The sequence below is a fragment of the Zonotrichia leucophrys genome, chromosome 7, assembly GCF_028769735.1.
Source record: "Zonotrichia leucophrys gambelii isolate GWCS_2022_RI chromosome 7, RI_Zleu_2.0, whole genome shotgun sequence".
Taxonomy (NCBI): Eukaryota; Metazoa; Chordata; class Aves; order Passeriformes; family Passerellidae; genus Zonotrichia; species Zonotrichia leucophrys.
This window is the reverse complement of record NC_088177.1, coordinates 10150539-10164472: the sequence shown is the minus strand read 5'-3', so window position 1 is coordinate 10164472 and position 13934 is coordinate 10150539. Positions and strand designations below refer to the sequence as shown.

Genomic DNA, 13934 nt, shown 5'->3' with positions numbered 1-13934 from the left:
CCAAACTGCCCAGGTCTGAAATCCCAATATTCTAAGCTTTTCAAGTGCTGCTGTTGGGGGCTTTTGCTGCATTTTCTCTTTCTGCTGGACACCACAGGCAGAGCTCTGTAGGTCTGGCTTTGGCTGCCCGCAGCATTGAATCCTGTTCTGCTACCTTGCAGCATCTCCCGGGCTCTGCATCTGCTTCGTGAAATGTGGAGGCTGCTTGAGGATTCCCGGGATCTGAAAGCTGTAACTATGTAATCAGCAACCGCAGAGCTGTGTGCGGCTCCAGGATCTCGGTGGGATGGAGCCTCCAGGAGCCGCCTCGCGGATTTCACTGGGCAGGGGAGCCCCGGGCGGGCGGCAACGGAGGCGGTGCCGGGGCCATCCCTCGCCTTCCCCCGCCTTCCCTGCTGCCGGCCCCGCCGCTCCGGGCTGGGCGGCGCTGGGAGCGGCTGCTGCGGGGGCTGCCCGGTAAGGAGGGAGCGGGAGTGGTGCGGGGAGAAGGCTCGGGAGGATCCCTGCAGCAGAGAGCGCTTTGGCAGCGCTGCTGTTCCCGGCTGGGCGCTCCAGCCCTGAGCTGCTGCAGCATCTCCTCCTGCGTGGAGGCAGAACAACTCTCGATCTCCCGATGCATTTCCGTATCGCTCCATAAATTTATCCTTCCTCGGGAAAAAGGGCACGGAGCCCTCCTGGCAGTGCCTGGGGTCGGTGCCGAGCTCTGGGAGCTGCCGCTGCCTCATACAGCGCCTGCTCGGGCGGCGCCACGAACAGGATACGGCCGGGAGCCTTCCGGGGCGGCGCCACGGGCCCGGGCTGCGGGAACCGGGGCCATACGGGGCTGAGTGGGCAGGAGGCAGCTCCCCTGGCTCCCAAGAAGTTCCCCCGGCTCCCCGGGTGCTCCCCTGGCTCCCAAAGAGGCTCCCCTGGGTCCCCGGGTGCTCCTCTGGTTCCCCGGGCTGAGCTGTGCCCAGGCCGAAGGGCCCCGCTCGCCTCAACGCGTGGTGATGGGTTCAGCGCCCTAAGAGCCTTTGGCTGCTGGAGGGGAAGGGCCAAAAAGCAGCAGGTGGTTAGGAAAGCGCAAAGTGGAGTTGTGATTGTGTTGCTAATACGACAAAATGGAATTTTTAAAAAAAAAATCCAGGCAGTAAAAGCCTCCATATCTTCCTGGTAGTTTTCCTGGTAGTTTTCCTGCTTCACTGCTCAGTGAATTATTTGAGGAAACAGCCGGGTGGGTGGGGTAAACAAAGGAGTTCCACACTCCTTGTAGGGTGTGTAAAAACCTGGAAGGCTTTTCCTGTCGGCCGCCGCTGGTTTGCTCCTGTGATGAGCTTAGGGCTGTGGGAGGGATTCCTGGAGAGCAGGTTCGCTCTCCCTTGCTGGAGCCTCGGGGCAAAGTCCTCCCTGCGGCCACGCCGGGAACCAGAGGCTTCAGTGCCTGCGGTGCCGTGTGACATCCCCGGGGATCACATCTTGCTGCTCCTCCCAGGTGCCAGCTCACCAAGCATGGCCACCCAGATGTTCGAGGGCCGAGGGCATGCGGCCGTGTACCAGAAATACAGGTTTGCACCGGGCAAAGAGCTGCAGCACACCATCCTCTCCTACCTGCGGGAGAAGGTGAGCGGGGCACGGCCAGGCTGGAGGAAAAATCCAAGGAGTATTGAATTGTGGATGGGGAAAAATCCAAGGAGTATTTAATTGTGGGTGGGGAAAAATCCAAGGAGTATTGAATTGTGGCTGGCGGTGTTTACCTTGCTGGGAGTTGGTTGGCACCCCAGGGAAAGATAAAGCAGCAGGGCTCACGGCCAGATGGGGGCACAGAAGAGGCTTTCTACAGGTTCTGCCATGCCAAGGCTGTTGCTGAGTGGGTGCTGGGGGAAGGAATGGGATGAAAGCACAGGAATTGTGTAGCTGCCCACTGAGACACTTGTACTTCTCCCTGCAGAAGGCCATCCCTGCGGAGCTGGCGGTGGATGTTGGCTGCGGCTCTGGACAAGGCACCCACTTCCTTGGGGAGCACTTCAAGAAGGTGGTGGGCACGGACATCAGTGAAGCACAGATCCAGGAGGCCAAGGCCACCCCCTGCATGCCCAACATCTCCTACCTGTGAGTGTCAGGACAGCACACTGGGCCAAAGGCACAATTCGGTCCTCATGTGGAGGGGGTGGTTTGTGAGCATGGGGTGTTTGTGAGGTCCCCAGGACGAGGTGAGAGATGAGAATCTGACTCCAAGGTCTCAGAAGGGTGATTTATTATTCTATTCTATTCTGCTGCACTAAAACTATACTAAAGAAAGGGTACATCAGAAAGCTTAGCAAGAATGATAAAGAAAAACTCGTGACTCCTCAGAGCCTCAACACAGCTGGACCATGATTGGTCATGAAATTAAAACAATTCACATGCTGGGTAAACAATCTCCAAGTCGCATTCCAAAGCAGCAAAACAGGGAGAAGCTGAAGCTTCCCAGGAGAAGAAATCCTGGCGAAAGGATTTTTCAGAAAATATCATGGTGACATGAGTATGACTGTTGTAAGAGCCAGCTGGCACCAGAGATTCCATTTGATGGAATTCCTGGTGTGAACAAGTGTTATCCTAGACTTTGTCTTGCATCACAAACCATCCAAAAACACCCTCTGGCTCCACATCCTGCTCTGTATGTCTTCTATCCCGTGTTGTAAGAGCTGAATTGAGGGATGTGGGACTCCAGGCAGCTCTCCAAAATGCAGTTTATTGTATCCAAGAGGTTACAGCAGTCCAGGGCCGTGAGTGACAGAGCTGTGCCCACAGCTGTCAGCTCCAGCTGCAGGCAGCCCTGGAGACCCTTTGGTTTTGGTTACAAATGCATGATATACTTTTCTTTGCTGAGCATCTTAATGCAGTAGAACCAATCTATACCTTAACTACTACCTATAGCCTATCATAATTACTATAATTACCATATTCATGTTACTGTTCTCCAATCACTAAAAGTCAGTGCATTACAATTTAAGCTAGAAGTTGTTTTTCAGTTTTCTTGCAGTGGAAAATTCTGAGACTTTTTTTCTGGTTGCAGCATTTGCTGACTTGTTTGCTTGTGCTGTCTTTCTGCTTGGTAAAAACATCTTCTTTGAGGTGTGTTTATCCTTTGCTCTAAGCCATAAAAGCCCCTTCTAACTAACATATCCAGTTATCCAGTAAGACTGGCTCAGCAATTCTTTTCTTCTATATCAAAACTTATATCAAAACTAGGCTACAAGAATAAAGATGGAACCGTGATATTTTGTGAAAAATCCTTTTGCTAGGATTTTTCTCCTGAGAAGCCTCAGAAGGAAAATGTAAACAATGAATGTAAACAATGATTATCTGCTGCTGTGGAATGCAACAGGTGGATCTGTGATTGGTGTTGTGGTTGTTTTTAATGAATGGCCAATCACAGTCCAGCTGGCTCGGACTCTGAGAGTCATGCGCTTTAGTTAACATTCCACTTTATTCCTTGCTAGCCTTCTGATGAAATCCTTTCTTCTATTCTTTTAGTATAGTATTAATATAATATATATCATAAAATAATAAATCAGCCTTCTGAAACACTGAGTCAGATTCTCATCTCTTCCCTCATCCTGGGACCCCTGCGAACACCACCACACATTCTTTCATCCAAAAACCTTTCTGCTAAGCACACATATCTGTGAGACTTTTTTGACAAACTTCCACCTTTCCCAACACCCCGTGGCTTTTCTCCCCTCTCCCGCAGCGTGTGCCCGGCGGAGGAGCTGCCGTTCCAGGACGGCTCCGTGGACGTGCTAACCTCGTTCACGGCCGCGCACTGGTTCCAGCTGGAGCGCTTTGCACGCGAGGCTCAGCGCGTGCTGCGGCCCGGCGGCTGCGTGGCCATCAGCACCTACACCCTGGACATGAGCCTGCGCCACGGGGACTGCTCCCAGCAGCTCACCAGAGTCTTCAGGGAGGTCAGCTGGGAACGCCGCAGGGCAGGGGAATGTGTGGCACTCATGGGTGCAGAGGATTGGAAACACAGGGCGGCCCCCGTGGCAGGGAGAAATGATGCCTCTGACTCCACTGATATCAGAAGGCTGATTAATTACTTTATTATACTGCATTATTCTATATTATATTACACTACATCTAAACTGAATCTGCCCAAAGCACTCAACTCCACTGCCCAGAATCTCATGGCCGTCAGCCAACAGTCCCGATGGTCCCCTGTGGTGGTGTTCACAGGGGTCCCATGGCAAGGGAACAGATGAGAATGTTGACTCCATGTTTCAGAAGGCGGATGTATTATTTTATGATATCTTTTATATCTAAATTATACTAAAAGAATAGAAGAAAGGATTTTGTCAGAAGGCATGAAAGGAAAGGAAAAAGAATGGATTGATAATAAAATCTTGTGACTGACTAGAGTCCAAGCCAGCTGGGCTGTGATTGGCCATTAATTAAAAACAACCACATGAGACCAATCACAGATGCACCTGTTGCATTCCACAGCAGCAGGTAATCAATGTTTACATTTAATTTCTGAGGCCTCTAAGCTTCTCAGGAGAAAAGATCTAGCAAAAGGATTTTTCATAAAATATGTCTGTGACAGTCCCCCAGTCCTTTTTGGCCATGACAGGCCAAGGAAGCAAAACCCCATCACTCTGGATAAACAATCTCCATTCTGCTTTTGCACAGCACAGGAGCAGCAAATGAGATAAGAATTGTTTTGATCATTCTTTTCTCTGCTTCTCTCAGGTTCAGAGAACATGAATCCCACAGCAGAGAGGGAGGAGTGGGGTTGAGGGGGTGTGATGACAGGAATCCTAATGCAGAATGGGGTAACTGCAGGGATTTAGAGGCTTCCACACTGGGCTGTCTGGATCATGAGGAGAGGGACATGAGGACTGATAGGGCAGATGTGGTTAGGGTGAGAAGGGTGCCAGGGCAGATCTGGGGGCTGGTTTTGTCTAGGAGACTTTTCCTGTTGCTCTGATCACAGGGAAAAGAATGGGAAGTAGAAGCTGTTGGGAAGAAGGCCTTTTTTTAGGAACCTTTCTGGACAAAGCATGTTTTAACAATTGGATAAAAGGAGACTCCACTATCAGTAAGAGCTGTGTAGGGAGGACAGGAACAGGATCCTTATTTCTAGAACAGGGTCCTTGAATTCTTGACATTAAACAAGACTTTGGTGTATTTTTATGCAACAAGTCTTTAAGAAAAAAGGACATATGAATGTATCACATGCAAGCCCAACCTGAGTTAGGTGGCGTGTGAGAACTTCAAGTGATTTTGTGTTTGTTTTTAATACACTGTTTTTAGTATATTTTTAATATACTTTAACAAACTTTGTGTTTGTTTTTAATAACTGTCTTTACAGTGCTGGGACGAGATTTTAAAATACTCAAATGATAAGGTAAAATTTGTCTTGGATGACTACAAAGCGATCTTTGAGTCCTTGCCATTCCCAGACAAGAAGAGGTAAGCAGAACCACCTTTGATGGTGTCAGATATTTTGTTTCTTTATATTTATTACCATGTCAACCTGTGGTCGATGTTCCCCTGCCTTTCAGATTTAACTTGCCAATGCTCCTTTCTTGCCCGTGTCTCTTGCAGAATCACTGATATCTACGACCCAATTCCCATGACTGTTGAGGGTGTGGTTGGTTACATGGAGTCCACCTCTTCATATCAAACCTTTAAGAAGAATGACCCTGCAGCTGCAACATCCCTTCTCCAAGAGACTGAAAAGAGGTGAGAAAACCTCTCGGGAAAACAGGATCTGTTCTGTGCAGTGCATGCAGAGGGAGGTTGTGCAGACCCCTCCAAAGCTGCAGGGGAGTGTGCAGGGATGGACACTTGTCAGGGGTTCAACAGCAGATCCTTAGATTTGAAGCAGATCCTTAGATTTGAAGCCTGTGTAGCAGTAGGATGTGCCATGAAACCATGAATGTTTCCATGAAACCTCTGACACGAGACTGTCCTGAGTTTCTTCACCTTGATTTTAATTGGCAAAGGGCTTGAAAAGTATTGGTGATTGCATCTTCACCTGTTGAGCTTTAGTAGATCTAGGGTCTTCAAAAAGACATGAGCAGTTGTGGGCTGCTCTGAGGTTCTTTATTGCATAAATACATCAATCCTGAAGGCAGAGAGGTCAAGGTGGCAAAGTCAGTGCTAAAAGCTTTCTAGCTTAAAGTCCCAAGCAAGAGCAGCAGCTGCAAACCTGGAATAGTCCCGGGTTCTGTGCAGGAACAGCAGCAGCAACAGTTGTTCCCTGGCACAGAGTCCAATGTCCTGAGCAGCAGCAGCAGGGATGAGCTGCTCTGCTGTTCTGAGCAGCAACAGGGACCACAGCCTTCTTTCTCCTCTTTCTTTTCTTCTTCTGTTTTCTTCTTCTGCTGTGGTTGTTGGTAGTCATGGTTGTGGTGGTCATTGATGTTTGTCTTTTGCACCCCATTACAGGGACTTTTTATTCACAAAACGTCCAATCAACTAAAAATATGATTCTAAAGCATTCTTTCTAAATGAACTAAACTTGAGTCTAATGTGCAGGAGTAGTACACAAGTAGTGTCAGTTCTTAAAAAAACTACCTATATAATATTATCTATTTATGCAAATGTACTATCTGTTTTCTTACTTCAAAGTTTATCTATGTGAATAGTTCTGTCTGTTTACATATGTAGTTTTACCTGTTTTATGTGAACAATTCTATCCTCGTGGCAAGGTTCTGCTAAGTTTTTGTTATGTCTAGGGCTAAGCTGCTGAGCTTTAAGCTAGGCCTTAGGGCCTTTGCTAGCTAATACAGTTTCTTAAGGCACTTAAAATGTATTTCTACTTAAAACCTAAAGCTTAAACTTACTTAAAACTATAACAGTTCTATTTACTTAAAACTTAAACCCACTTCCACTTCGTATCTATGTGGTTTAATATATCTTAATTTCTCTAAAGGCTTTAATTCAGCCCCTGCATTCATGTCCCTCTCTGAGGAGCTCAGCCTTGCATTCCAACATTCACCCATCTGTTTCAGCCCCAACAAGGGGAAGGGGTGCTGCTCATCTATTCCCTGACCAGAACAACCCTTGTGCAGCAGCTGAAGCATTTGCCACCCCCCCTGTGTGCTGTGGGTGGAAGGATCTGTCTCTGGCTGCTGCCCCACATCAGGTGGGAGCAGTGTGGGCAGGTGAGAGCCTTGCTGTGCTTGTCCTTTCAGGATGCTGGAGACAATGGGAGTTTCTTCTCGTGAGACCCCGGTGGAGTTCCTGGTGAGGCACGTCTGTGTGCTGGGCTGCAAGGGCTGCTGAGAGAGCAAACCCTTCTCCTGATCTGCTGCCACCATGGAAGGGGAAGGTGGATTGTCTCCTAAAACCCTGCTTGTAACTGCTCTTGCTCCTTGGGAGGATTCCTGCTGATTTTGCTGATTGAAATGTTGGTCTCCTGTGGAAAGCAGATGGGGTTTGTGCCCCTCAGCTTCCTGTCCACCTTGTTCCTGCTGTCTGCCCCGTGCTGCTCCCTCAGCACTGCAAGTGTCCCATTGTGGATTGATGGGGAAGAGAATCACAGGAACAGCTGAGAAACTCACTGTTCAATGTCTTACTCAATTGAAACTCACTGTGTAATTTCTTACACAATTAATAGTAATTAAAAAGCCAGCTGAGAAAATGTTGCCTGTGGTTCCTGTTTTACAGAGAGGCTGTGGAGCACTCACTGGTGTGGGAATAACTGTGCTGCATTGACACTGTGTCCTGATGCTCTCAGTGCCCCTCTGCTCTGTGGGGAAGGTGGGTTTGGGGTAGGAAGGGCCATTCCCTGCTCTGGCTAAGCAAGGAGCTGTGCACTGTCTTTGGGGGCTGCTCTCACCCACAGGGTGCCCCCATCCCTGGTATCAGCACCTTTCCTGCCCCAGGAGTGCCTTGGCCATAGTGAGGCCCCTCAGAACAGCTCAGGAGCCTTTATGGGATCACTGCTGAAGGAGAGCAGTGCCCCTGCTGAGGTCTGTGCCCTATCACCCACCCACGCTGCAAAGGCAAGATTAGAGGCTGCATTTTTGGGAGGGGCAAGAGGAGACCTGAGGGCTCAAAAGCTGGGCAAAGCCTGGCACAGGTCTCCTCCTGTTTGCCTTCTGGATATTTCAAGTGCAGACCCACCCTCTGCAGGGATGTTTCCCTTTCCTGTAATTCCTGTCCTTGGTGAGAAGGCTTCCCTGACACCATGGGAAGGGCTGTGCCCTCACTCTCTTCTACATCAGTGCATTATTAAGAAAGGTGAATTGCCACCTCTGCTCCCAGGCCCAGAGGGGGCTGACAGGGGCTGGAGGTGCTTCTGCTGAGGTCCTGGGCTCCCAGGGTGGGGGACAAAGGCTTTGCCCCCACTTGGTCCCACAGGAGGGTGATGGGGTCTCAGTAGGACAGCTATGGCGTGGGAATCCCATCATGGATGGGAGGCTGCTCTCTGAGCCCACAGCCAGGTGCTGGGGCAGCAGTACTGGATCAGCCCTAAGTCACTTCTCAGGCCTCCCTTGCTGGGTGAGCACCAGGGGTCTCTCCTGCCCAGGCTGGCACTGGTGGCACCCCTGCTGCCATGCCCAGGGCCTGCTCTGCTGGCAGGGCTGGTCCCTGTGAGCTGCATCCCTGCAGACATTCCAGGGCAGGGAGGGGTCCTGCAGCAGATGACATCCCGCGTCCCTACAGTGCTGGCAAAAAGGCTCTGGGGAACGAGTGTTTGGGATTTTTCCTCACTTTAAATTTACAACAAGTTGAAGTCTGCTTGTTAATTACTGCTGTGATTGAATTTGAAGCCCTTCCCTCCCTGCAGCAGCGTGGTGCAGCGGGTGCCCAGGCAGGAGGTAACAGCAGGGATTGCATCAGCGGGGCAGGGGTTGCTGCAGCTCACACGTGCTGGGGGATGCACTGGGGCTGGGGGCACTTTGGTGGCACCACATCAAGGCACAGGTCTGGTGATGGCTGATGAGCAGAGCCCGCTGCTGCCTGTGGGCAGGGCTCCCACACCTCACTTGGCGGTTTATTTTTAAACCTGGCTTGTTTGGGGCATGCTTTCTGTTCTTTCTGTCTTCTCTGCCCAGACTACTCTAGCAGGAGTCACTTCCTCCCAGACTGGCCCACAGGGGTCAGGAGCCACCTGGGCTCATCCTTACCCAGTGGTGAGCACCTTTGCCATGCTGGTGCCATGCAGGAACCTGTGAGTCACCACGGAGCGATTGCCTCACCCGCTAATGACGCCAGCCCCGGCCACAGTCAGGTTTCACTTTTGTTCTCCTACCTGGAAATCCCACACCTGGGATTTCTCATTCCAAGCAAGCTTGAGTGGCTGCAGCCTCACAAGGAAAGGGTTTCATCATCACCATCTGTGCTGCTTTCCTGGAACAGAACCATTGGCAGATGATGATGCCTCAGGTTTTAGCTTTTCTATTTTTCAGATTCTGTGCTGCTTTAGTGTGTAATTCTGAGCTTCATATTAGGGGATGGTGAGCTCTTTTCACAGAGCAGGGAGACAAAACAATTCCTTCTCTAGCTGGGGACCAAGGACACATGATCCAAATCTCAGGCCCAAGAGCATAAACAACATGGACTGAAGAGAGAAAACCAAGAAGGATGGCACTTCAATTATCTCCAATATGTAAATGGACTAGAACTTACAAAAGTGTGAGACTCTGTGACCAGTTGTCCATTTTGTGACCATTTTGGTTCATGGTATCCAAAATGGTATCCAAGGGTACAGCCTTGGCTGGGCTCTTGTGCTGCCCAAGGTGCATCCATGGAGGTCTTCTAATAAATCCCTGCTTTATTCTTTAACTCTGTCCAGCCTTTGTTCTAGGCCAGCCTTCACAGGGCATCACTGGGACTGGAACACTGATTGTGGTGGCTCCCCAGTGCCCTGCAGACTCTGTTGGGCACAGTGTGATGTCCCCAGCCCGTGCTGGCTTTGGGGAACTCTCCACTCCAGGGCAGGAGCTGGCCCTGGCACTGTTTGGAGGAGCTGTGGTGAATGCAGCCATGGTTGGGTGGGCCATGGTGGAGCGTGACATTGCTGGGCAAGACACGCACCAAAGCTCAGGATGGGCTTCATCCCATGAAGAAAAAGCCCTCAGAGCTGCTCAGCCAGGCCCCTGGGGGCTCAGCTGTGTCTGAGGAGGCACAAATCTCTGAGCAGGGAGATCCTCATCCCTCCATCCCAGCCTCCATGGGTGCCGGGGGCCGCGCTCATGGCCTGGCTTCACCTCGCAGCTTTAGCTTCTCTTTGGTGCCTCTGAATTTCCTTTTGCATGTGTGAAGAGATCAGGTTTCGCTTTACTTCTCCAAACAGAAACGACACCTGGGAGAGAAAAGCCACAGCCGTGGGAAACAGGAGCCCAAGCTGTCCCACGAGGATGTGATGCTGCCCTGTAACCCCACGGGTGACCCGAAAGTGTCTCGGCAGAAATCGGCGGTGTGGGACCGTGGTTGGTGGTGGATCAGCCCTCTCTCATGGGGGCCACATTTATTTTCCATCTGTTGGGATTTTCTGCCAAAGTGCCCTCTATTCCAGCTGAGCTGTGCCTGTTTGGATGACAGAAGTGGTCTTATTTATGCTGGTTTGGGCTTGTATTTCACAGCTATACTGATCATGAACTTTGCTGTGTTGAATAAAAATTAATCTCCTGTGGCTTTCTTTAATGGGAGAGAAAGGAAAGACAAGGCCATTGTCCTGCTCCCCAGAAGGGCACACAAGGGACCCCAGCCCACACCAGGGCTCAGGCTTTAATGACTGACCTCCCCTAAGCTGCTGCTGTGAGGGAGGCTGGCTGGGAGCCTGGTTCAGTGGCCACTTCCATGACTGGATGGAAAACCTGTGCCCACCACGCTCTGGGGCTTTAGCACCACGTTTTCCTGTCCTGGCTCTTCTCCAAGCTGTGTCTGTGTCCAGTTTGGACAAAGTGGAACGAGCCACTGTCCAATCCATGCTGCCCCTTCCCATTCTTTGTCTCCATCATGGTTTTCCAGGAAAAATCAGAGCCCTCTGGAATGCTGCTGGAGCAGGGGAAGGGCTCAAGAAGGGCTGGATGGACCCTGTGAGACAACAGCAGCTCCTGCTCGACCTCTTCATTAATTGAACATGAGCCAGGAAAGTGTTCTGATGGGAAAGAAGGTGAATGGTATCCAGGGCTGCACTGGGAGGAGTGTTCCCAGAAGGCTGAGGAAGGTGATTCCTCCCCTCTCCTCAGTGCTGGTGAGGCCACTCCTGAAGTTCTGCATGCAGTTTTGGGCTGCTCAGTGGGAGACAGACATGGCAGGGACTGGAGGAGTCCAATCAAGGTCAGGAAGGTGATGCACAGGAACATCTCTGCTATGAGGAAAGGCTGAGAGAGGAGGCTCAGGGGCTCATGGTGGTGTGAGAGCACAGCACAGGCTGAACCAGGGAAAGTCCATCTGAACACAAGGAAAACAGACTCTGAAGTGTCTGCTCCATCCCTGGCCACTGTCCTGGGCAGCCTGTGCCAGCTGATCCTGCCACAGCAAGGGTTGGGCTGCATGGTGTTGAGAGGTCCCAGCCCATGAGCACATCCATGCCACTCTGCTCACCCTCAGGGGTACCTTTCCACATGCTTCCACAAGAACTTTTCTCCTTTTCTTGGACTCTTTGAAATCAGCACTTTAGTTCCAAATGAACATTAAAAATTGGGTCCTCCTGGAGTGTTCTGTGGTTGCTGTGTAAGGCCCTGCAAAGTGCATTTATGCCTTTTACTTTCTTACTGTCCCTGCTTCTTAGATCCAGGCATTGCCCTAATTTTTTTTATTTAATGCTTGATGGACTCATGAGACTAAAAGCTCAGCAGTGACCATAGGAGGTTCCCTTGATGGAGGGACAGTTTGCTGAGAGGTAGATTCCAGCTGTCAGCAGAGGGGTGTCCATACACCCTATTTGTGTCTCCAGGCTGAACAGGGAGGAAACCCCAGCCAGCTCCAGTGGCAGCCCTGCTCATTTTCATCTCCCTCCACAACTGTATCCCATCTGGAAAACTTCAGGTGGAAGTAAGTGCTTCTGCCTTCACCTTTTTCCCTGCTGTGGTGGTGAACCTTGTCCCTCAGATAACACAGCCATAAAAGCTCCCACCTGCAGCCTGGACTGTGTAGTGCCCACTCCTGGCTGCTGCTTATGGCCCATGCCTCCCCCATGGCCTTTCCCACGGGGAAACTGAGGCCTGAACTCCTGCTGCCACTCAGGAGGCACCAAAACCCCTCCTGTCCCCGTGAACCTGTTGCCCCCAGGTGTTTCCCACAGCTTTCAGCTCGGGGTGGGGATCAGTCATGCTGGTGTCCCCCCACTTGCCAGCCCCAGCCCCAGCATCCCCCGGCATCCTGGGCTGAGGCAGAGCAGGCAGGGCTGGAGGCAGCAGAGCAGGTAACAGGGAGGCGGGAGATTCCCTGCACCACTTTCATTTTCTTGTTTCCAGCTGCACCAGCCCTGGGTTTTCCTGCCAAGATGAAAGCAGCAGGTAGGAATAAAAAGCTGGAGATGGGGCAGCAAGGCAGTCACAGCGAGCAAGACAAAGCAACTCTCCAGGACAGCCAGAAGCTCAGCAGCTCCACGTCTGAACAAGGCACCTGCAGCCCCTGTCAGGCACCTCTGCATCTGGAATTCAGCGGATCCTGCCCGGAGTCCTGCAGTTCATCCTCTCTGGCATCCTGCACCTCAGCCTCCTCACCCCACCGCACTCCATGGCCGGCTGTCAAGCTTTCCTTGCCAAGATGTTGCACCTCGGCCTCGCCCCACTGCTCGTGCTGGTGCTGGGGGTCAGCCTGGGGGCTGCCTTTCCCCATGGCATCCCGGGGAAGGGCTGCAGGCTGTCCCAGTACCAGAGCATTGCACCCGAGCAGCGGCACGCTGTGCACAGGATGAGAGACGAGTTTGTGAGTACTGCTGGCCACGGGGGGCTGTGGGCTGGCGGGGGGCAAGGCACAGGGGATGCTGAATTCAAGACCTGAGTGACAAGGTGCATGTTTCCTGCGGCAGTTTGGGGATGAGCAAGATGCTTTCCAAGGGTGTTTGGGGACATGAAGGATGCTCAGCTGGCCGGGGTTGTCCAACATAGCTAGGAGTCACAATGAGAGTTTTTCAGTCTCTCTCTTGGTTTATGCCTGCAGGAGACCACCCACAAATGCAACACCAAGCTCTTCCACCGCAAATGGAACGCGGTGAACTTGCCGGTAAGAGCACGGTCATGCTGTAAGGGGGCACAGCTCTCCTGTCTGCTGCTCCCACCTCCACCTGCACCCCCGGGCGGGTCTGTGAGACCCCATCCTCCTAATCGGGTCCCTAACCCAGACACTCTCCCCCACAGGTGTCCGACCGAGTGCTGCTGGTGGCGGCCGAGCTGAACCTCACCACGGCCATGCTGGGGCTGCCCGCTGCCCCCGCCTTTGCCGAGCTGTGCCGGGAGCCCCTGCACTTCTTCAGGAGCGCCCGGGAGGCCGTGCAGGGCTGTGTGAGTGCCTCCCCCGAGCCCTGCGGGCCGGCTCTGCCCTGTGGGGCCGCTGCTGACCCGGCCGCTCTCCTTTGCAGGTGGATCCTTCGCACCAGCCCTCGGGCAGGCTGCGGCACTGGCTGCACAAGCTGCAGAACGCCATGGGAGCGGTAAGTCAGGCCGGCGGGCTTCTGCGGGCTTTTGGGGCGTCAAAAGGCGCCTCTGCAGAGCTGACCCAGCCCATCTCGCCCCGCAGGAGAGCGCCGAGTGCCTCAGGGCCACCACCATCCTGCACGTCCTGCAGGTGCTGGACAACCTGCGCTGCGCTGCCCTGCAGGACAAGTGCTGAAATGCCCTCGGAGCCACCCTGCAGCATCGCCTCTCAGGGACGCCCCCAGAACCGGGGAAAAACGACTGCACTGCTCTGTTACTTCTTATTTAACCTATTTCACCTATTTAACCCTTCTTCTCACTCATGCGAGCTGAGGAAACAATTTTTTTTCTTTATTTTTTTTATGGTCT

General features: G+C 52.1%; 2 protein-coding genes across 3 annotated transcripts; both read left to right on the top strand.

The window, feature by feature from the left end:
- The first annotated feature begins 324 nt into the window (after positions 1 to 324).
- LOC135450305 (putative methyltransferase DDB_G0268948) lies at positions 325 to 7612 on the top strand. 2 transcript variants are annotated; one of them, XM_064718349.1, is made up of 7 exons: positions 325 to 456; positions 1472 to 1599; positions 1928 to 2088; positions 3713 to 3926; positions 5333 to 5433; positions 5569 to 5706; positions 7164 to 7612. In XM_064718349.1, exons 2-7 carry the CDS (start codon positions 1489 to 1491, stop codon positions 7252 to 7254), a joined length of 816 nt encoding a protein of 271 aa, XP_064574419.1. In that variant the 5' UTR covers positions 325 to 456; positions 1472 to 1488; the 3' UTR covers positions 7255 to 7612. The 2 variants fall into 2 exon arrangements, with proteins under 2 accessions (XP_064574419.1, XP_064574420.1); XM_064718350.1 differs by lacking the exon at positions 325 to 456 and adding an exon at positions 775 to 1048.
- Positions 7613 to 12696: 5084 nt separating this feature from the next.
- LOC135450348 (interferon lambda-3-like) lies at positions 12697 to 13761 on the top strand. Its single transcript, XM_064718414.1, has 5 exons — positions 12697 to 12858; positions 13093 to 13155; positions 13290 to 13439; positions 13511 to 13582; positions 13669 to 13761. The coding sequence occupies exons 1-5, from the start codon at positions 12697 to 12699 to the stop codon at positions 13759 to 13761; spliced, it is 540 nt and encodes a 179-aa protein (XP_064574484.1).
- The last annotated feature ends 173 nt before the right edge of the window (positions 13762 to 13934 follow it).